Source organism: Peromyscus maniculatus, chromosome 1 (genome assembly GCF_049852395.1).
Source record: "Peromyscus maniculatus bairdii isolate BWxNUB_F1_BW_parent chromosome 1, HU_Pman_BW_mat_3.1, whole genome shotgun sequence".
NCBI lineage: Eukaryota > Metazoa > Chordata > Mammalia > Rodentia > Cricetidae > Peromyscus > Peromyscus maniculatus.
In genome coordinates, this window is record NC_134852.1 from 99,124,741 (window position 1) to 99,147,282 (window position 22,542).

Genomic DNA, 22,542 nt, shown 5'->3' on the forward strand with positions numbered 1-22,542 from the left:
ACTACACACCAACCAGAATGTTTTAGTAAACAGAAAATGAGTGTTGATTTGAAGGATAAAATATGGAAAACTGAAATTCTCTCAGTCATTGATGTCAAGATCATAGTTTGCTAGAGACACTTTGGAAAGCTCTTTGATGTTATCACTATGACTGAGTGCAAGCAAATATTACGCACCAGCCATAATTTCTTGGTATGTTCTGAACAGACATCACATCAGACACACATTGAATTAATTATATGAAGAATGTTCACACTGAACCATTTCCATTAAACCACAAGAAACAACAAAAATCTTCACCACCAGTAGGAAGAAGAATAAATTGTGGTTTATTTATGTCCTACAGGGCTGGAAAGCAATCAAAGTGGCCAGATTATTGCCAATAAAAACCAAATTAATATCATAATATGCTATGTAAGATATAAAAATGATAAATTATCTCATTTACATTAATATTTAAAACTATGTACAGCATTAGAAATAAGCATAGTCCTCAATGTGAAGATCATAACATATTTCCTGGAGTTTTCTTTTTTATCAAAGTACTAAGGATTATATTTAACAGAATATTGTTGAATTTTGTCACATCTTCTTTAGTTTATCAATTATCTATTGTCTTAATGAGCTAATTATACAAGTTGATTTTATATTATTAAGTCATATTTCAATGTAGAAATCACATTTTTATATTAGCTCATCCACTTGTTAATGAGCATTTCATGTCATTCTACATATTGTCAATTGTAAACATGGGGATGAATATATATTTTCAGGATTTTGATTTTAGCTATTTTGAATAAATTGGTCTTTTTGGATCACATGGTAATAAGAACTTTAAGATTTCAAGAAAATTATGTACTGTTTTCTATAGTGCTTATACCATTTTTCCACATGGATAAACCTTGTAAATGTTATACTAAGTGAAGTAAACTAATCTGAGGAAGTCAAAAACTGTAAGATTATAATTAGATGGTATGTCTAAAATAGTCAAACTCAGAAAGTAGAGTGATGGATACTAGAAGCCTGGAGACTGAGGGAAATAAATGTAATTTATTATTACACAATAAATAAAATGTTTCAGTCTGTGATGGTTATTTGGATTATCAACTTGATGATGTTTAGAATCATCATGAAAACAAAGTCTGTTTGCATGTCTGTTAGTGATTGTGCTACTTGATCTAAAAAGGCCCCTCTAAATATGGGTGGTTTCATTCTGTGGACTTGCTTCCCATGCTCACTTAAAAGGAAAAAGTGAGTTTAGCACAAGAATGATCTCTGCTTCCCAGTTGTGGCAGCAATGTGACAGACATGTTTCCTGGGCTTTCCTGCCTGGTAGAATATACTCCATGAACCGTAAGACTGGCAGTGCTTCTTTTCTTCAGTTCTTTTACTCAGGATTTTGTCATAGCAGTGAGGCAAATCAACAACAATCAAAAACTAAATGATTTCAGCTGTAAACCGTTGCATTTTTGCAAAAAAAAAAAAAATCTTGTAACAAATATCGAAAACTGGTAAGAACACAATCCCATGGTTCTGTCCCCATGATGGAGTCATAACAGCTAACTTCTTTTCTAATTTTACTTTTGTTAAAATCTTCTCATATTTTAGTCACAGTTTTGAATTTCTTTAAATAGGACTAGAGATCATTTAAGAAGAAAGGGAAGACACTCTCAAAAACAGGAGTGGGCTACTGAGTGATGGACAATCCCCAAAAGCCATGTTATAGCATTTTATGAATCATAAAGTGTCACTCCTTTTCATTTATCTGAAAAAAACTGTGAAATATTTGTATTATTCCTCTTTAAATGTGAGTACATTGCCAGTGCAGTTAATTTATTAGACTTATTGTGTGTGTGTACATGTGTATGTGCATGTGTACCTGTATGAGTATGCGTGCATGTGTGTGTACATGTATATGTGAGCATGTGTAACTGTGCGTGTGTGTGTGTGTGTGTATGTGTGTGTGTGTGTGTGTGTGTGTGTGTGTGTGTGTGTGTGTGTGTGTGTAGAGAACTCTAGTGAGTCAGTCCTCTTCTTTCATCTTATTAAGGACGGTCTTTTGTTCCTGCTGCACTATACACTCCAGAAAAACTGGTACATGAACTTCCAAAAAATTCTTCTATCACCACCTTCTATCTTCTTTAGAACTGCTAAGATGATAAATGTGTACCATCACATCTGGCTTTTTAACATGAGTTTCTACCATCCAAGAATTAGTTTGGAGTCAACTTTATTTTCTACTGTAATTTCTCTCCATACAGCTTATTTTCTTTTATCTTCTGCCTTCCTTGGTTTTAGTGTGATTCTTTTTCTATCCTCCCATAGATTCTTTCTTGCATTTTGCTGGTTTTGGAAATTTCTCTATCAACATCTTTCCAAATATTGTATTTATTCCATTTCCTGTGTCCTTTCCCTCTCAGATCCAATTGTATCTGTTATATATTTTCAACATGGTTCCTGCTTCTGTTTTCTATCTTCAAAATCTCATTTACCCTTGATTCATTCTGGTTATCCTCTACTATTCTATCTTCAAAATGTCAAAACTTCATTTTAATTATACTTATTCTATTAAAAATAACACACCTGCCGGGCGGTGGTGGCGCACGCCTTTAATCCCAGCACTCGGGAGGCAGAGCCAGGTGGATCTCTGTGAGTTCGAGGCCAGCCTGGGCTACCAAGTGAGCTCCAGGAAAGGCGCAAAGCTACGCAGAGAAACCCTGTCTCGAAAAAACAAAACAAAACAAAAAAAAAAAAAATAACACACCTACTGAGCTTGTAATTTTATTGTTGTGTGTGTGTGTGTGTGTGTGTGTGTGTGTGTGTGTGCTCAGTTGTGAGTGTGCTTGCCTGTGCATGCATACATGGATATAAAGGGTCAATGTCTTCCTTTCTCTCTTTCTACCTTAGTACTTGAGAAGTCTCTCATTGAATGTTGGACTTAACTATTTTAGCTAGCCACCCCCCCCCAACAGGATTCTCTTTGTCTGTCTTCCCTGTGAAGGGGATAAAGATGCTCCCACATTTTGCTTTCATGTGGGGGCTTGGGGTCCAAACTTGTCTTCATTATTGTGCTGTAAGCACTTTCACCCACAAAGCCATCTCCCCAGCTCTCAAGTTCTTAATGCTAATTCTCAGGTATTTCGTTCCTTAAAATTCTCTTTTCTTTTGCATAAATAATTGCTACAAGTTAATTTTTTAGACTTGTAATTCAGTCTAAATGCATTAACCATGGTTATTTTTAAATTGAATTTCCAACAATTCAAATACTTAGAGTGATAGATTCCATTGCTTATTTCACTAGCTTTCAGTTGTCTAGTTCTGTTGGTTGGTTTTAACCTGGTCCATTTGTTGCTGAACGGTGTATGGTGTATATGAAAATTCTGATAATCTGGTCTGATGCCTCACATGTACTTCTCTAGAGAGGTCATTCATGGCTTCTTTACAGCAGTTAAATCAGATTAAGATCATTTAATCTAAGTGAATAATGAGAGCATTTTATTTCATGCCCAATTTTATTATTATGAAGTTATATATTTTAATAACACAAAACCACCCATAAATTAAAACCTAGAATGTTTTCTATACCTTTCCTCAAAAGAGGTCCATAATTCTATTTTTCTTCAATTTCAAAACAATATAACTATCTCAACCTTTGCTCATCTTTTAAACTTCTTACCCACTATTTTCAGCTCTGCTTTTGAAATCTTTAGCAACTATCTACAATTTAACACTGACTCAAAGAATAAGACAGACAGTATTAAATATGTGCTTCAAATTTCCAGACTCCCTCTCAGGTATTTGCTGGTCATATTTTAGATGTATTGTTAGCACAGAACTTTAAGACAATATGGGGGAAAAAAGGTTTTCAAGCTTCATTCAGTTGTTTTGTACCAACTTCTTAGCCACCCAATGAAATCAGTGTACTGAACATATCTCAAAAGAAATACTCTTACTTTGATATAGATTCATTCTCTCCACCTATAGTTCTAGATAACTAGATAGAGTCTGAAAATTTAAAATTTAAAAAAAACTCACCCAAACAGCCTAGATGTCTTCTGAAGAGAATTTATCAAATTTATTGGTGTTATAAATGGAAGCAGCTGTCCAGTTTCTATTATGTGATTTTCATTTTCAGTCTGCTTGCATTAATTATTGGATATTTGATATCTCAATTTTATTGGCATAGATCTTAACTTTTTCTGGCTATTTGGATAAGGACTGTTTCTGAAAGCTATTCTCAAATCTAGTATATATTTGTGAACAATATCACATTGACATGTGGCAGTAGTAACTTGGCTTTAATATATGTTATGAGTAAATTTGTCACTGGAAATTGTCTCAGTGCCTATTATAAATCAAAGAAAGTCTATCCTGCATTGGAAACTGAAATTAAAATGTCTTGATCATTTTTAATGGCTCTTTTTTTATAATTGGAGATATTTGTGATAACTTTGCCAGTGTATTCAAATAACACAGATATGGTGTTCTGTAAGAAGAGAAAAAAAATGGTTTATGACAATTGTCATTTCCACGGAAGAAGAAAATGGTGTGTGTGTGTGTGTGTGTGCAGATACAGGTGCTTTTCTTTCAAAGCATTTCTCTATTTCATGGAATTAATCTAGTTGTTAAATTGATACACATTTTGCACAATAGTCTCAATTTTTGTATTTCTCTAGAGTGTTATAATCTGACAGGAGTAATACACAAAGATTACATAATATACAAAGTAATCTTTTTAAAGCATGTTCCTCAGCTTCTTCACAGTAAGAAAGTGCATAGTGAGAGAACATTTCTGGTGAAATAAGATGACAAGTCAAAAGGGAGAATTTCTGCCAAACTGGAATAAAAAAATCAAAGCAGGATGGTGTTCCAGTCATTTTAATAGGTTCATTTTTTTGTTATTATCTATGTTCTCATATGTTAAAAGACAGTCCACACTAAACAATCAGAATTATTCAGATCTCCAAAGATTGAATCTCTTCTAATATCTACAGGATCGGTCTTCCAAAAAAGTGAAGTAGAATAAAGGTAAGAGATGAAAAATAACTTTCTGCTACTGTGTAAAGACTGACATTTTTTCAGTACAAAGGATATTCTTCTATAACATTGTACCATCCAAAGATAAGTAGTCCAGGCATGGAATATTACATCCTTTGTTTAGGATAATTAAAAAAATCTGAAATCAAATGATAGACAAGTTGTCTTCCTACCCGGAAGCTTTGATGAGAAAGAGAGCTACATGCAAAGAAGTGCCAATAGCTTCCAAGACTTGAGAGCCATCTTTGGCTAATAACCAGAAAGGAAGTAGAGACTCAAGCTCTCATCCAAAAAGAAGTGAGTTCAGGCCAAACTGGAAAGTCCTCAAAAGCAGATTCTTCATAAAACTTCCAGGCTGGGTTGAACTTGTTGGTGGAGGGGAGGCAGTATGTGTATAGTACCATTCCCTGAGCAAGAATCTCAGACTGAACAAAAAAGAGAAACTGAGCTGAGCATCAGGATTCATGCCTTGCTCCTTCCTTATTATAGATTCAATGTGACCAGACAGCTTCATGTCATGCCTTGACATCTTCAAGGTATGAACCAAAGTCAATTTTCCTTCTTTGAGCTGCTAATTTCTAGGGATTTGCTCACAAGTGTTAGGAAAATAGCTAAACTTAAGGGTTTGTATCTGATAACTCAGCGCTTCTGAACCTCAATTTCTTCAGCTATTACATAAAGTTGATACGTGTTGTCTGTAGACATTCAGATCTCCAAAGATTGAGAAATGGGCAATGTTACCATAGAAATCATCTAACATGAGACACTTGGCAAATTTTACGTCACCACTTTACTACTTCTTTTTTTATGTTTGAAATAGCTTTTATTTTTGAATAGTCTTGTTTTGGGGGGAAAAAAAAGCAAAAACCAACAATCAAGTCTCTTAATTACAGCTGAAAGCAGTCAGGGAGTGAGTGGCATTTTTTTTAATGGGGACACTCACTTTATTTTTTGAATGCCTAATGCTGTTTATTGAAGGAGGGAGGATGTCTTAAATACAGGCTTACAGCACAATGGGAGAACCCTGGAGGGCAGAAGTTCTCTACAATGTTTTACAGTCTTGCATCTAAGCTGTTAACTCCCAATATGCAGGATACACAGACAAGGAACTTCCCTTAAGCATTCAGGAGGGTGGAACCTGGGTGGGAATTAGCATAGGGAGGATATCAAGGTCAAGGTCAGAAAGCAAGTCAACAGTTACACAAAATGGGGGCCAGGGCCCTATAGGTCCCCCACTTTTACTAAAAAATGAGCTTCTGACTTAGGTTGCGTGGGACATCAGCAGGTCACCTTACCCGTAATGGAGACACCTGCCCAGGCCACACAGGCGCTCTGTCTTAGGTTGGTGAGTGCCACCCAGGTATTACCCATCTCTGAATACTCATTATCATACAGGTTCAATTGTGTGTGAGCTGCAGAGTTAACTGCTACCAAAGATCTCAAAGTGGCGTTGGGCTTGCAATATGTGTGTTTGACACAGAAAAGACCAACAGAAGTCCTAACCCACCCATATCCAGTAGGCTAAAGGCAACTGAGCCATTTCCTTCCTTAACGAGTCTTACTGCAAATTGGAGTCCTTGTAAGATGGTATCCCAAAAGCAAATGGAACTTTATTTCTTTGTCATAGTTGCTGTACTATTGATCCTACAATCCACTTCTCTTATCCATTATAAGTCCAATGAAACAGGAGTAGTTGAGACTTCCAAAACTCAGAAATGACTTGGATTTTAGTCAATAACCTCATCTTTTTAATTAGCAATTCTATAGTTAGTTTCTTCTTACAAATAAATAATTCATTACTATTTAGTGTGTATTTCTAAGAATTTTATTTAAATATATATTAAATTTTATTTCATTCCTTAATTTTCCCTTTTGTTTAGAGGCTTTAAATTTTCATAACGTTGCAAGGTGGGGAAAACAGGAATATAGTGAAAAGAATATCCAACCACCAGTAGACTCCCACTATTAGAATAAAATATCCAAAATAATTTTAAAAGGCTATTTGTAAAAGATTTGGCAGGATGATTATTACATGTGGGTAGCATATCAGCTTTTATAACAATTATGTGGGTTGTGAAAGATTCTGAAAACTAAAATGGAGCTGCAGCCTAATGAATGTACTCATTAACCTTGACAGCATCAGATAAACAAAGGAGTGGATCATGAGGATGGATATCACTCCCTCTTTCAGTCATTCCATAGACAAACATGGTGTTATTGTTTTATCATCTGAAAAGTAAGTGCATGTGACACTAAAAAGATTTCTACATGCTAGACATTTATCATCTAGAATCTTGTTTTCTATTGAGTTATATTAATCTTACAGGGGGTGCTAACATTTGAATCCAGAGCATAGCAACTGCTAGGTATGTGCTTTATAACCTATCTCTCCAACCCAGTGATAAGTTACAGATAAATATTTATTGAATATTTAATATACATTAGCCATTAGAATTGATACAAAAATATCCCAAAATTATGTAGGCGATTTGAAAAATTATAAATAAATATAGGCATGATTAATGTGATAATGTCAACACTAATACAACTATAATATCACCAGTGTGAAAGAGAAGTCTGCCTTCCTCACTCTTCATTTCAGCTCCACATTTCATATATTACTTGCATAATATTTGTTTGGGAAATAAATGAATGAATGCTGTAGTAGTTTAGAAATGGGAAGGGGGCAACTGTTAACTCCAGGATAATTCAAGAAAAGTTTTATTAAATTTCATTCAAGCTAAGTCTGTCTCTTTGACTGATAAATTGGATTTATTAAATCAAGAAATATCTGAGGAATTGAGTGACTGGTACTTGATGCAGTGGGAATAGCACACTCGAGGTGTTAGAATTGCGATAGTGCAATGTATATGAGTAACTAGAACTAATGTGCTTTATATCCAGTAGGCAGGATGTGTGTGGTCAATCTCATTAGAACTAGTATCATCCCCACAAGCAGAACACTGATTCCAGTGAGCAAGAATAACCTTGTGTCTAGAACTCTACCTTGCCCTTTCCCAAATTCCCAAATTTGGAAATTGTAGTCAGATTTTAACCACTGTTTCTTCTGGAAATAGACTCTCATGTGTCTACATTTTATTCTGGCATTGTATCTTTTAGAACAGTATTTGAGATGATTTGTTTATGTTGTTCCCTGCTATGGCATAGTGAGATGCCTCCCAAGAACTCTATTGAGTTATAGGAAAGAAGTAAGTTGTAGTTTGAGAGTTCAACTACTGAGCCATTATGTGTGATTAGCCTTCGACATAAATACATCAAGAGACTGCAAATGTAAGGTCTAGGAGATTGGAAACATTTAGAATACTAATTGATCAAGGAATAATGTTGGGAAGGCAGAACAGGAATGTAATTTTCATTAAATGATGATTCAGAGACTTGAAACCTAATGAGCTGCCTGTTTATGAGTCAATTAGATAAAAAGCAAAGAGGATGCTGAATCTGAAGGAAAAATGAATAAATTTCAGTGGATCAATGGTGATGATGCCCATTCGGGCGGGTCACACATAATAAGCTCATGATTTCCTACTGGGTATAGTCTGGGTTTTAATGACTGGCAAAAAAGACACTCAAAATCCATACTGAATCAATGCTTTGTAGGGAGTACAGCATTGATTCTATCACTAAAGACTCACCAATCCATTTGTTCAGTGCTGTGTGTGTTTATTTTTGAGGGAAATAATAGCAATAACTTAAAATAAATATTGATTCTAAAATGAGAAAAGGAAGGAATTTTATTTTAAGCAAAAAAATTAAAATTATTTAGCTCTTCTACTCAACATTAGATGTTTGTTTTTTTCTTCATTACTTTCACTTATTCCAGTGAGTATGTATCCATTAAAGATTGTCCATGCTTTTGCAAAATAAATTTTGATGGTAAATCTAGTTATTATAAGGCCTGCAGTGATTTTATAAATATTTTTCTGAGGCTATGTGTGTATACATATATAATATATGATGAATATATTATATATCTAAATTAAATTATATATATAATTATATGACAGATAATAAATTATAGATAATTTAATATAAATAATTTAATTTAATGTTAAAATAATTCTAATGTTGAGGTACTTATAAGCTTAACTTATACAATGGCATTTCTGAAAACAAGAACCTTTCCTGTGGTTATTAAAACTACCAAATCTTTAAATCTGAATTATAAAAATTTTAAAATATTCTTTAAAGAGGAATAAACTTTCATGAATTATCAATTATAAGGAAATAATGGAAATAGATTAGAGAAGAAAAAAGAAAGAAGATTGTTGAGTAGAACTGTATATTTTTCATAATACGATCTTGAGAAAAGAATGAAAGTGAAATTTTGTAAAATGAGTATGTTTTTAAGATGTTTTCAGGAAAGAAATAAAGTAATATAAGGAGCTGGTAAGAGAGTTCAACAGTTAAGATCACATGCTGCTTTCAAAGGACCTGAATTTGGTTCTCAGTTCCCACATCACACAGCTCACAAACTACCTATTATAACTCCAGACTCAGATTATCCTGTGCCCTCTCCTGGATTCCACAGGCACCTCCACTAGCATGTGTGCATACACACACACACACACACACACACACACACACACACGCACGCACACAACTAAAAATTGAATATATCTTAGAACAATAGAGTGTTTTAAATGTCTACTGGGGAGGTTCTTTGAGAACAGGTGTGTATGCATGGATATTTTCCCTTTAGTTAAACCTTGCTGTGTGCATTCAGAAAGCTTTTCTTCCTTCTAGTAACCAAGTTACTCTGGTACTGTAGGCAAAGCAAGGCCAGAAGCAGCACTAGAACAAAAAATCAAATTAAAAGTGGCAGTAAAGTCTCATTTTTTACTTCAATGTTCTACAAATGTGCTGCAAATTCTTATTTAGCAAATACTAACTTTTTTCCTAGAGCAAATATCTTTAAGTTGCTCTAAGCTTCTGGTCACAATATTTTCATCAACTAATCAACATTCAGCCTTCTTTTATGTCTGCTCCTGTTTAAGCATATTCTTTCTTAATATGAAGTTGATTCACTATTATAAGATTCCCAGAGTAGAGCATTTTATCCAGAATGCAAAGCATGTGATGTATGTGTATCCTATATAAATCACAGTTTCCCTGTGTTTAGGAACACTACATCATATACAAGTTCTATCTTTGAGGCCACGTGAGAAAGCAAACTCACCAACAAAACCTATATAAATGTGAAAATTCTGAGAGTAAATACAGTATGAGAAGGAGACTTTCCTTTGTGTGAACTGACAGCTCATTCAACCTCAAATGGGAATAATATGTCAGGACACTCTGATTTTCCTTCTCTGCATATTTGTGAATGACTCAAAATTAAACCAACATTCATATGGGTATTATAATAGCTGGGTGGTGGTGGTGAAAGCCTTTAATCCCAGCACTCCAGAGGCAGAGCCAGGCAGGTCTTTGTGAGTTTGAGGCCAGCATTGTCTACAGAGCAAGATCCAGGAAAGACACAAAGCTACACAGAGAAACCCTGTCTCGAAAAACCAAAAAAAAAAAAAAAGTAGAAAATAGTTGAATTTACAGATATATTGTGGAGAGGGCTAAGACTTAAACCCAGAGCTTTGTACACACTAGGCAAGTTCTCTGCTGCTGATATACCTCAGGCCAGAGTTTGTAAATACAGATGATAAAAATCAACAATCCCCTGTACCTTTTAAAAATTGAGGAAGAAAAAATGGAATATATTGTAAATGATGGGCAAAAATGCCCACTAGTGAGGAGAAAAAGAAATTGGTTGTACAGATGGATGGACAGACATGCCATAAGTTTGGAAGGGTGCCTTACATGTGGTATTTCCTTCCCTTTCTCTCCTTTTCATCTTGCTATGGTAAAATATGTATCACTAGAAGGATTAATGTGGCACCAGAGTGTTGAACACATCCTATCAGAGCAATAGAAAGCACTGGGTGGAGGGAGAGTGAGTTTCAGTTTTCCTTAATATGTATCTTATTTTTAGACTCTTTTAATCGCTTGTTTAAAATGCTCTGCCATTTTAGACAAATCTAGGTGGGGCAGTGGTGGCACATGCCTTTAATCCCAGCACTCGGGAGGCAGAAGCAGGCAGATCTCTGAGTTTGAGGCCAGCCTAGTCTACAGAGTGAGATTCAGGAAAGGCACGAAGCTACACAGAGAAATCCTGTCTTGAAAAAACAAAGTAATAATAATAATAATGATGATAATAATAATAATAATAATAATAAAATGCTCTGCCATTTTAGACAAATCTGAAAACTCATTTGTAACAATCACAATAACATCACTAGTGCATAAAGCACCTCTTTAGTGTAAAATATTCTTAAAACTTACCTGACAGATATTCTTAATAAGTCCAAAAAGAATGAACGTGTTTGAGCTCATGGTTATTGATAATTTTCTGTGTCTACAATAACTCCACGTTGTTTTGTATTTTTCTAAAAAAATGGGAGTATCTGGATCATAATGATTTTAAATTTACAACATGAGCTAACAAGGCCAATGACAAAACATCTCCTTCTAAATTGTTAAAATGAGATTTATACCCGAAAAAAAACAAAGAATGAAAGAACAAAGTCAAAGATGAGCAAATTAACATTCTTGGTTCCAGATACTTTTCATCTACGGAAACACTACCCACAAGAGAGTTTATCAAGACCAGCTTTTTGCAAACTCCATTAAATTCAATGAATGGATTGTGAAGCGTAAATTGAGCCCATTATCATCTCACATTTTTATATAACATTCATAATCACCGTGTTACATAAGAATGAGCTAACATTAACCAAAGGAACAATTTGAATTCACATATGCATGGAGAAGGGGACTCTGCTTGACAGACAAAGCTTCCTGTCCTTTTTGCAGCTCGCCCATGCAGCTTCTGGGTGCCAGTGAGCCCCACACTCCCCTATCAGCAACAACAGAGGGAGAGATTGAGGTAAACAAGCCCACTTCACTTCAACTTGTCATCTCTAAATAAAATCTTCTGGAGCTGAAAATGAGAAACTTGAGAGAAGATAATTGTGCAATGTCTCCAGATTCAACACTGGGACACATTCACTGCTTTCCTTCTTGTTCCCTAATCTGCTGCAAAATATTCTTAAAATTACTCCATAGATAACTTTTAATAAGATATCTTGCCTAAACAGCCTTAGGACAAGAATTGGCTCATTTTGTTAGATATTTCTTTTTCTCCCTTTCCACCCTTTTGCCTCGGGAAATAACTCAGGTCATTGTGGGTAACCTCTGTAATTCACTAATGATAATCTATGACCTCTGCAGCAACTCCTAATTATCAGTGTTTAAATCAGAATTGATATGGCATATCATATTTTAAAATATTCAATCTTTTGTTATGTTATTTATTATATTAGTTGTTTTCTCAGTACTGGTTTCATAGCCATATTATTATATTAGACACAAACATTTAGTGAGTGGAAAGTAATATAGATAATGTAAACAATGGATTATAATGTAAGTCTTTGTCCTCCACCAGCTTCTCAAATTCAACAACCTCCTTCTGTGCCTTCAGGAGGCACCACTCCATGCTAACTCTCAACTCCCTCCACATTACTTCTTTGCTTCTTTGGTGTTAGTTTTTTGAATTGTCAAAATTGCACTGGAGGATATATTTCCTTAAAGAGAACTTCCATGTCTTCAAGAAGAGTATTCTTCTCTTGGTGCAGAAGACAACCAGTATCAACTGTGAGCTCCAGTGGACAAGAAGACAGACAAATCAACAAAGTCTCCTAGCTGCTACAGGACACACTATTTAATTTTAATGTCTTTTCTTGTGTTTGATTTCCAATATTGTGTTTCCTTTACTTTCTACACAAACTTAGAATATGTTTCCTCATTCCATTCTGATCTCTTAAGGTGAGAGTCCTGGTGTGATTGTGAATTAAGAGATGTGTTCCCTCTCATTGTCAAGGATATCCCATCATTTCATTTCTTGAAGTCATGCAAATATATAATTTCTAACATATGTTTAAATGCATTTAAGAAGTTACATAGGCTGGCAAGGAGTGTATGCACTATAGTCTATAAATATTTCAGCATCAGACTATTAAAACTCAACATTTAATAAGATGACTATCTACAAAATATTATAACTTTTCTTATGTAAATAACAATAATATCATGCCATAGTGTATTTTAATGAATATTGTGTATGTTGTGGAACTATGTCCTAATCTTATTTTATTATTCTTCAATGATTGCTGTAATGCAAATTAAAGAATATATTTAAAGTTGAACTGATTTAGTTATTAAATATTCAGGAAAAATTATGCATGGTGAAATTGTGAAACCTGTAGTGCATTTTACAATCTGTAAAATTCCATTAAAATACCAGCTTTTCCTCTATAATACAAGGTAAAATTATAGCCTTATGGTATCTGATATCCAAATTTTCCATCATGTTATTGCCTTGCCTTTTACCTCTAATAGGCTGGTAGGTAACAGTCACCTCTGGCATAGAATGCAGGATCTCTGTGAGTCCGGAAGCAGCCATTTCACCCTGGGCATCTCAAAAGAGAAAGATTCATTTCCCTGGAATATTTTTCCTCTAAACTGAAGGGATTGTTTTTGTTTGTTTGTTTCCCCAGTGACGGCTGGGCTGACAGGTATGATGTGACAGATGGGTATCAGCGAGAAGCTGTCGGTGGAATTACCATCAAGCTCCAGTCTCCCGATGTCAAGTGGTTTGATGATTATTATCTGAAACTCCGGCCAGAAACAAACCTCAGAAACCCTTGGTTTCAAGAATTTTGGCAGCATCGCTTTCAGTGCCGGCTGGAAGGGTTTGCGCAGGAGAACAGCAAGTACAACAAGACTTGCAACAGTAAGCCGATGTATGGTTTCATTTAAAGTGGATAAGGCTAAGGCTCCAATTTGTGTGAACTGTGTCGTGGGGATACTGACCATCATTTGTCAGTGAGGAGAACTCTTCCATAAATAGAGTGGGTATTGCCACTTAACAGCGATAAACAGGTTTTATTCTCACTAACAAAAACATAGCTGAGCAAGTGTTTACTCTATTGAGATTTAAAATAATTAAATTACCACTATTTATAGCACTCAAAAAATTGAATGTGTTTCTGTAAGGCAGTGTGCTAGAAACATCACATAAATTAGCTCCAGAGTGAAACTACTCTTGACATCTCTGAAGGCAGGGAAGCTACACAATGCATTTCTATCACCTTGAACAGTTAGCAAGGTTATGGCACACATATCTAAAGAATGAGTGAATAAAGGTCAAAGGGAAGGATTGTTTCCTAATTCTACAAATAGACCAGAAATAGTAACAGGAAGTTTGAAGTGTGTAATTATAATGTTTTAGGAAACATAACCCCACCAAAGCCATTATTCAGTCGTTAAGCAAGTACTTACAAGAGCTCAACAATATGGCAAATCATTGCCTTAGTTAAAAGGGTACTAAGATATGGAAGGCTCATTCCTGTTTTCAAAATTTTAGCATCTTATAAGTGAGGTAATACTCCTGAGAAAAACTGCAATTCCATGTCACCAATGTTGTGAGTGATGTAAGGTTTAGGAAAAAGATTTGTTTATATGTAATGCATCCTAAGATCCTTGATTTTAATAGCCAGGCAGAGCTAAAATGAATATGTTGGTCAATTTCACCAAAGTTTGTTAAAACTGATAATGAATTTGTGGAGAATGACTTATCCCAGACTGTACAATAAGAACCGGGCATAAATTTGCAAAGAAACTGAATGTCAGTTACTGAACTACTTTCATTTATCTTGTGAGAACACTAGTTTGTGTCAGCCTTTATCATTATAACTCAAGACAATTTCAGCCCGCAGACAGGTTGCCACATCCCTGCATCAAAATAAGGAAAACAGTGAGTTAATCAACCAGTCTCCTTTAGGTAATGATCATTCTGAGTTTTGTTATCAATTTATTCATTTCATGAAATGATGAAGACAGTAGAGATGGTTTGTGCTTGCTTACTCTATCATTATTTGACAAAACAAGAACATAGTCACTTTATTGATTCTTATTCAGATAGTGGGGAAGGGAAGGTACATTACCTAAGGTTTCTACTGCTGTGGTAAAACACAGAAACCATAGAAACTTGGGGAGGAAAGAGTTTATTTAGCATATACTTTGATATCAAAGTCCTTCATCAAAGGTTATCAGGGCAGGAACTCAAGTCAGGAACCCAGAGGGAGCAACTAATGCAAAGACCATGGAGGAATGTTGCTTACTGGCTTCTTCAGCCTGACAGCTTACATACCCCAGGAACACTTGCCTAAAGAAGGTATTATCCACAATGAGCAGGGACTTCCCACATCAATCATCAATTAAGAAAATGCATGATAGGCTTACCCACAGGTTAATCTGATATGGAGGTGCAGTTTCTCAAGTGAGGTTCTCTCTTCCAAAATGACTGGATTGTGTCAAGCAGACATAAAGCTAGCCAGCACAGAAGGAAAGCTGCAGAGTAGTACATTGCTTTGGTCAATGAAACCCCAAAATCACAGAAGCATGGGCTAACAGTATGTTGCTTCTCTGCTATTTAATTTCCTTTTGCTTCTTGCCTAAATCTGCAAAGGCTTATGTATTTCCTTTTTTTTTTTAAATTTTCATTTGAGCATAGGCAACATTTCCACTGATCCTTCACAATTTTAATTTTTATTGTTAATTTTATGTTTTTGACACTTCTATACTCTTTTAGAATGACCCACTCCTTTCCTCACTGGGGATTTGGGGTAGATAGATCTCTCTTCTCTTTCTGTTCTGTGCTTGTGGACAAGTGGCTTTGCAGCTACTTTGGCAGAGTGGCAGAGAGGAGCATGGTTGCACTCTCAGCTCCTGAGGCCATTTCCTGTGCTTTCTATAACTCTAGTATCCTTTTCTTGTAGCTAAAAGTTTTCCTATGTCCCACCCAGTCTGCAGCTGCTCAGACCCAAGTAAACACACAGAGGCGTATATTAATTAAAACTGCTCAACCATTAGCTCAGGCTTACTACTGACTAGCTCTCACACTTAAACTCAGCCCATTTCTGTTATCTATATGTCGCCATGTGTTCCATGACTTTACCTGTGTGCCATTACATGCTGCTCCCTGGAAGGCAGGCTGGAGTCTCCTGACTCAGTCTTTCTCTTCCCAGAATTCTCTTTGTCTGCTTATTCCACCTATACTTCCTGCCTGGCTACTGGCCAATCAGCATTTCATTAAACCACTGTACAAAAGCATTATTCCATAGCATTTTCTCCCTAAAAATTTTTATTTTTCAATCTACTTCCTTTATCTGTTGCTGCATCTATTATACAACAACTTAAATATCAGCATGGATCATCCCTAGCTCCATCATATCTGAGTAAGTTCTAGACCAGTGTTCAAAATTCTCACCTTATACACACCAATTTTTGAAACTGTACGATAGGACATCTCTCCTTCTTTGTAACCTTTGCTTCTTTTCTCAGCATTTGCTCATGCCAAAATAAACATATATCCATTTCATAGGTAAGCTGTTTCATCACTTTGTGCTTGTGCTACCTTTGGGTAGAGGGGGCTCACCTTTTGAACTGGGAGTTGCTGATATAGTTACTTCTTAACACAGAGTCATTCACAACATCATCATCATCCATATGGGAGCAGCTGCAATCTCAAGAATTCTTTCCTGTTGTATTATATCAACACATACAAAGAATTTCCACCTTATCATCATCATCTAAACATTTTGTAGTTGTCATTCTACAGACTCCTATATTTTTCAAAAGGGCTTCCTTGTTTATCTTTACTTTTCCAAATTCCTAGAAACTTTGTATCTATAGCAAATATTTAATAAACATAATGAAACAAATATCATTTTATTTCTCTTAGATCCCAGTAGTATCACAACAATAACCCCCCAATCTGAAAATTAAAACCGAGTCACTAAAGGGGAACAGGTTAAATTTCTTTTATTAATTTTTTAAAATTTATTTTATATACCAACCACAGTTTCCCCTCTCTCTTCTCCTCCCATTACCTCCCCAACCTCTTTTCTACCTACCCCATTCACTCCTCAGAAAAAGGTAAAGCCTCCCATGGGAGTCAACAAAGCATTGCATATCAGGTTGAAGCAGGACCAAGCTCCTCACCCCCTGCATCAAGGCTGAGCTAGGCATCCCACCATAAGGAATAGGTTCCAAAAATCCAGCATTTGCTCATGCCAAAATAAATGTGCTAGGGACAGATCCTGGTCCCATTGCTAGGGGCCTCACAAACAGACCAAGCTACACAACTGTCACTCACATGAAAAGGGCCTAGGCTGGTCCCATGCAGGCTTCCTAGCTGTCAGTCTAGAGTCCCTCAACTCCCACAAGCTCTAGTCAGCTGTCTCTGTGGGTTCTGCTATCATGATCTTGACCCCCCCTTGCTCATATAATCCCTCCTTCCTCTCTTCCACTAGATTCCTGGATCTTGGTCCAGTGCTTGGCTGTGGATCTCTGCATCTGCTTCTATCAGTTACTGGATAAAGGTTCTATGGTGACAATTAGGGTAGTCACCAATTGCAGGAGAAGACCAGTTAAGGTACTTTCTCCACTATTGCTAGGAGTCTTAGCTGGGCTCATCCTTGTGGATTCCTGGGAGCTTCTCTGGCACCAAGGAACTCAAGGAACTAGACATCAAAATACCAAATAACCTAATTTAAAAATAGGGCACAGATCTAAACTGAGAATTCTCAACAGATCTAAACAGAGAATTCTCAATAGAAGAATCTCAAATGGCGGAAAGACATGTAAGGAATTGCCCAAAATCCTTAGTTATCAGGGAAATGCAAATCAAAATGACTCTGAGATACCATCTTACACCTGTCAGAATGGCTAAGAACAAAAACACTGATGATAGCTTGTGTTGGAGAGGATGTGGAGTAAGGAGAACACTCCTCCACTGCTGGGAATGCAAACTTGTACAGCCACTTTGGAAATCAGTATGTTGGTTTCTCAGAAAATTGGGGATCAGTCTACCTCAAAATCCAGCAATACCACTCTTGGACACATACCCAAAGGATGATTGTAGTGGGTAGCTGTTCTAGCTTTGACCTGGAAGTACTACCCATAGTGAGGCTTCTGATGACTGCCATGTCTACCTATGACCTGCCTCTGGGGCAGGGCCAAGATGGGAGCCCTTAAGAGCTGAGATCCAGACATGCCAGGCCTCTTGGTTCCTCATGATCCTGGATGATGGATGGCAGACTGACTCAGAGTTCTCCAGAGAACCCCACTGGACTGCACCTCACCTCTCCTGGATGCTGTAACCAATCCCTTTACTGGCTGTAAGCTACCCCAAAATAAACCTCCTTTTTAATTATGTGGAGTTGCCTTGTTAAATCCCCACATTAGATGTTCAGTCATTCCACAAGGACCCTTGCTCACTCATGTTCATAGTAGCATTATTCATGATAGCCAGAATCTAGAAACAACCTAGATGCCCTTCAACTGAAGAACAAATAAAGAGAATGTGGTACATTTACACAATTTAGTATTACTCAGTGGTTTAAAAAAATACATCATGAAATTTGCAGGCAAATAGATGTAAATTAAAAACAAACAAATAAACAAGCAAAAAACATCCTGAGTTAAGTAACCCAGACCCAGAAAGATAGACATGGTATATACTCACTCATAAGCTAATAAGCTGTAAAGCAATTTAATTTTTTTACAGGTTTTCTGTGTCCAATTCCAAAGCTTTCTAGGAATTGCTTGCATCCAGAACCCGATTTAATAACACCTCAGGTGTCACTGGCTTACTTTAAGTATTAGTGTGATAGAGCATCATTCATGAATTTGCATATTCTAGTGTGTATTCATTCACAAGTCATGTGGTTAGTAAATTTAAAGTTCATTTTCAGAACTACTAAAATTATAGGGTTTGGTGCTGTTATATGAATCAATGATACTAAAGTTACAAACAGTATTATTAGTTATTTTACATTTAAAGACCCAAAAGCTATTGATATGGTTACTTTACAGCACAAAGTCATTTACTATGCAGAAAACAGCAGCACCAGCACCAGCAGCATCTACCCATAGCATTTACTGTATCTACTACATCATTGATTATATATTCAAAAGTATGTCTAGGAGCTGGAAATGTTTGCATTTATGTTATAGTGAGTTTTCAGCTAGAGTCTACAGTCTTTCAAATGAATATGTCTCATAAGGGTTTCAAGTGAGTGACTGAGAGTATGCCAATTATTATTCATTTATCACAATTACATGCCATTCTGTTGAGAGCTGAGCTGATCCAAGGCATTCCCTGAGACCTTGATGTATCAAAAGGAATGCAGTGAGTTGTCTAAAACCAGGAATATGATTGTCACAACTAGTAATGGCCTGGGGCCAGAGCCTTGGGGAAGCTGTGACTTCAGATCATGAGAACCTAGCTTGTCTCACTCTACAGGACTATGGTTATAAGTCTCAAGGTCACTGTGTGCCTGATCTTTAATGTTCTTGAGAAACCCTGTGCTCTCCTTGTACAATTTGTTGATTTAGCTTCCCTCTGACTTGGTCCCAATTGAATGATATTTTCTGCTGACTTTGTCTCATTTCTCTCCTGAAAATAGTATATAAAGGACTATACTTCTTAATAAGCTTGCTTGGCATAAGAGACAGCTTTTATGTAAGACCACTCAACCCCACCTGTTCTGTCTTTATCTTCTCATCTCCTGGCTACCTCCCACTTAGGTACTGGCCCATGAAGAATGACCTAGGTTTAGGTCACCATTTCATATTTTATTTACTTTTTCAAAGTATTCATATTGTAGCTATTGTTCAGAATATTTGGGTATCTCACAAGCTGAAAACATAACAGGAAAGGTAAATTAGATTTTTGAGAGTAGGTGATTACCTGAAAGAAAGAGCTGCTAGAATTTAAGAACAGAAATATAAGAGCCAAATAAAATGAAACAAATGCCACACTTAATACCAGATAATAGATTTCTCATTAAGGCCCCAGATAATAACATTTAAAGAAAAATAACCTGGTTGAATTCTTATTTTGAAACAAGAGTTTAAGAAACAGGAGTAATTATATATCCAATTATCTATTCTGGTGTTTAGTACATGTGGTTTTCTTGATAAATACCCATCATCAAAAATTATTCAAAGAAATTCCAAATGAAAGCCACATATATGGATATATAAGCTATCCCCCAAGTAAAGAAGAATCTAAGGACTGAAACATAAATCCAATGTGCATTTTGAAAAGAGGGTGCTGAGACTGAATCAGTAGCTGGATGCAGAAAGATATTGTATAAAACAGTAGATTTAGACTCAGGAAGCCTACCAAGAAATTCAACCTAAAACCACTGATAGACTATAACACACACACAAACACACACACACACACACACACACACACACACACACACACACACACACACACACACAAATAACTGCCTTTCTAAGGACTTGTTCTTTATAGTAATATAGTCTATACAATAAAGGACACCACTTGTAACCAATGCCACTGCATGAGTACATAGACGAAAGCCAAATCAATTTTAATATATTTTTTGCTTGTACTAGTTGCTATAAATGTGTTCATCTACAAACTGTGGCAACTGTGTGGGATGTCCTTTCCATAGCCTCCATGATTGGCCTACTGTTTTAACATCTTAGTAATTGCCAGTGCCACAACCTTTAAAAATTGTAGAGAATGGCTCCCAGTCCAGATGGTTACTAAATAAAGGAACTGTTGTCCACTACAGCTGTGACATGACACTAAAATAACAGGACAACTGTCTATCAAAGCCAGGGTCACTGAGAAGATCATAGTAAAAAGCTTGACTTTTTAAAAGATAATTTGCATTAATAAAATATAATTAAGTATTTGCAACATCAGGCAAATCAGAGGTGGAATCCAAAGGGTATGGATGATCTGGTATTTGACATCAAAGCATCTAAGTTCTACTCAAGAACTAAAGATACAGTATTAAACAAGAAGAGTCATATATGGCCTCAGAAAATACACATAGAGTGACTGTCATTTGCCACTCAATCTTCCTAGATGCCAGAGCTACATAGCATCAAACAAAATAGATAAATATAGTTACAATCATAGAGAATTTTCTTGTAAATGGACAGGAGAGAAAGACAAAATGATGTTAAAATTATATATTATATATAGATTATCATAGGAGAAAGAAGAAACCCAGAAATAGGATTTACACTGTTGAGAGGATGCCGTTTTAATGGAGTGGTCAGCTGTGACTTTCCTGAGAGAATGATTTGCATGAAGTACAGAAGATGAGTGAATGATGCTGGCATCCACAAGAAAAAGGATCCAGAAGTAAGAAATCACAGAAATACAGTCTAAAGAGGTGTGCAGTCACCATACTGTAGGCAACAGTTGGAGGCCAGTGTAAGAAATAGAGTTGGATGTGTGAAAACAGTAGAAAGCAGCAAACGAAGTAACAGAAGTTGAGTTCTCATAGAGTCCTGTGGGTGTTATGTATTGAATCTGCATTTTACTCCAGAGAACTAAGAAGCCAAGGATTTGAGCAGAAGAAGAACTTAAGAAGAAGTCTCTTGTCATTTTGTTTCAGGGTTGTTGTTGTTATCTGTGTTCTATTTTGAGGTCCCTTTGATTACGGTTCACTTTTTCACGGACTGTCAGGTAACATAGCATTTACTTACTGTGTAGCATATATGTCAAGAGTCATGGACAAATCTGCTTAGGAGGAATCATGGCCCTTCAGAGTATCTGAGAACAATGGAAAGGGATTGTGGGTGTGAAAGAGTCAGGGAAGAGCAGAGAATATGAGATAGTGTGAGATAAAGGAAAATACAGTTAGAATTGAAGAGTCCATTATGAAAAGGAATAGTGTTTGATCATGGCTGGTAGTAATGTAATTCTAGTCCACAAGCTACCTCACATTTCATTGGGTTAGGAAGCTTACCTGTCATGTTCAGAGACAGGAAGGGATTAGATTTATTGAAATAAGGAGAAAAGACAACAAAAGAGAGACAAACTGGAAACCTTATGGATGTTTGATGCATAGTGAAATGTCTGAGTTTGAGAATGAATAGCAATGCAAAACTGTTGTATATATTCAAGCATGTATCCCTTTGGAAATTGTGTTAAAGATGATCTGGTCACTATTTCAAGGAACTTGATCTTTCGAGAATTTTTGCTATTACCATTCAAAGTAATGGAAATGTCTCTTTGGTGATACTCCATTCTGAAGAAAAGCTCTCAGAATCAGATACCATATTCCTTCATGTATTAGAGCGGTGGCGAGGCCAAGATAGAATGCTACATAAATTCATTCCTTTTTTTCTGATTTCATAGGAAAGCACCATTTTCAAGCCTACCTTGCAGTAACTAACTAGTATTGGCCAACAGAATATGTTGTGAAATGATCTGTGCCATTTATAGATATGATACCTAAAAACTCACAAGAGATTCTAGACTCACACTCTCACCCACGTCCATATGACTGAAAATAAGCATTCAGGAGAGCC

The 22,542-nt window shown here is 36.1% G+C and overlaps 1 protein-coding gene across 4 annotated transcripts in view; it reads left to right on the top strand.

Annotated features, from left to right (window-relative positions):
• Nucleotides 1-22,542, top strand: part of Grm5 (glutamate metabotropic receptor 5) — a 480,702-nt gene that overhangs the window by 341,790 nt on the left and 116,370 nt on the right. For all 4 annotated transcript variants that reach the window (XM_016004111.3, XM_016004113.3, XM_076546727.1 and 1 more), the window contains exon 5: nt 13,665-13,900. In XM_016004111.3, the coding sequence (XP_015859597.3) occupies nt 13,665-13,900 (236 nt within the window). The remainder of the gene's footprint in view (nt 1-13,664; nt 13,901-22,542) is intronic.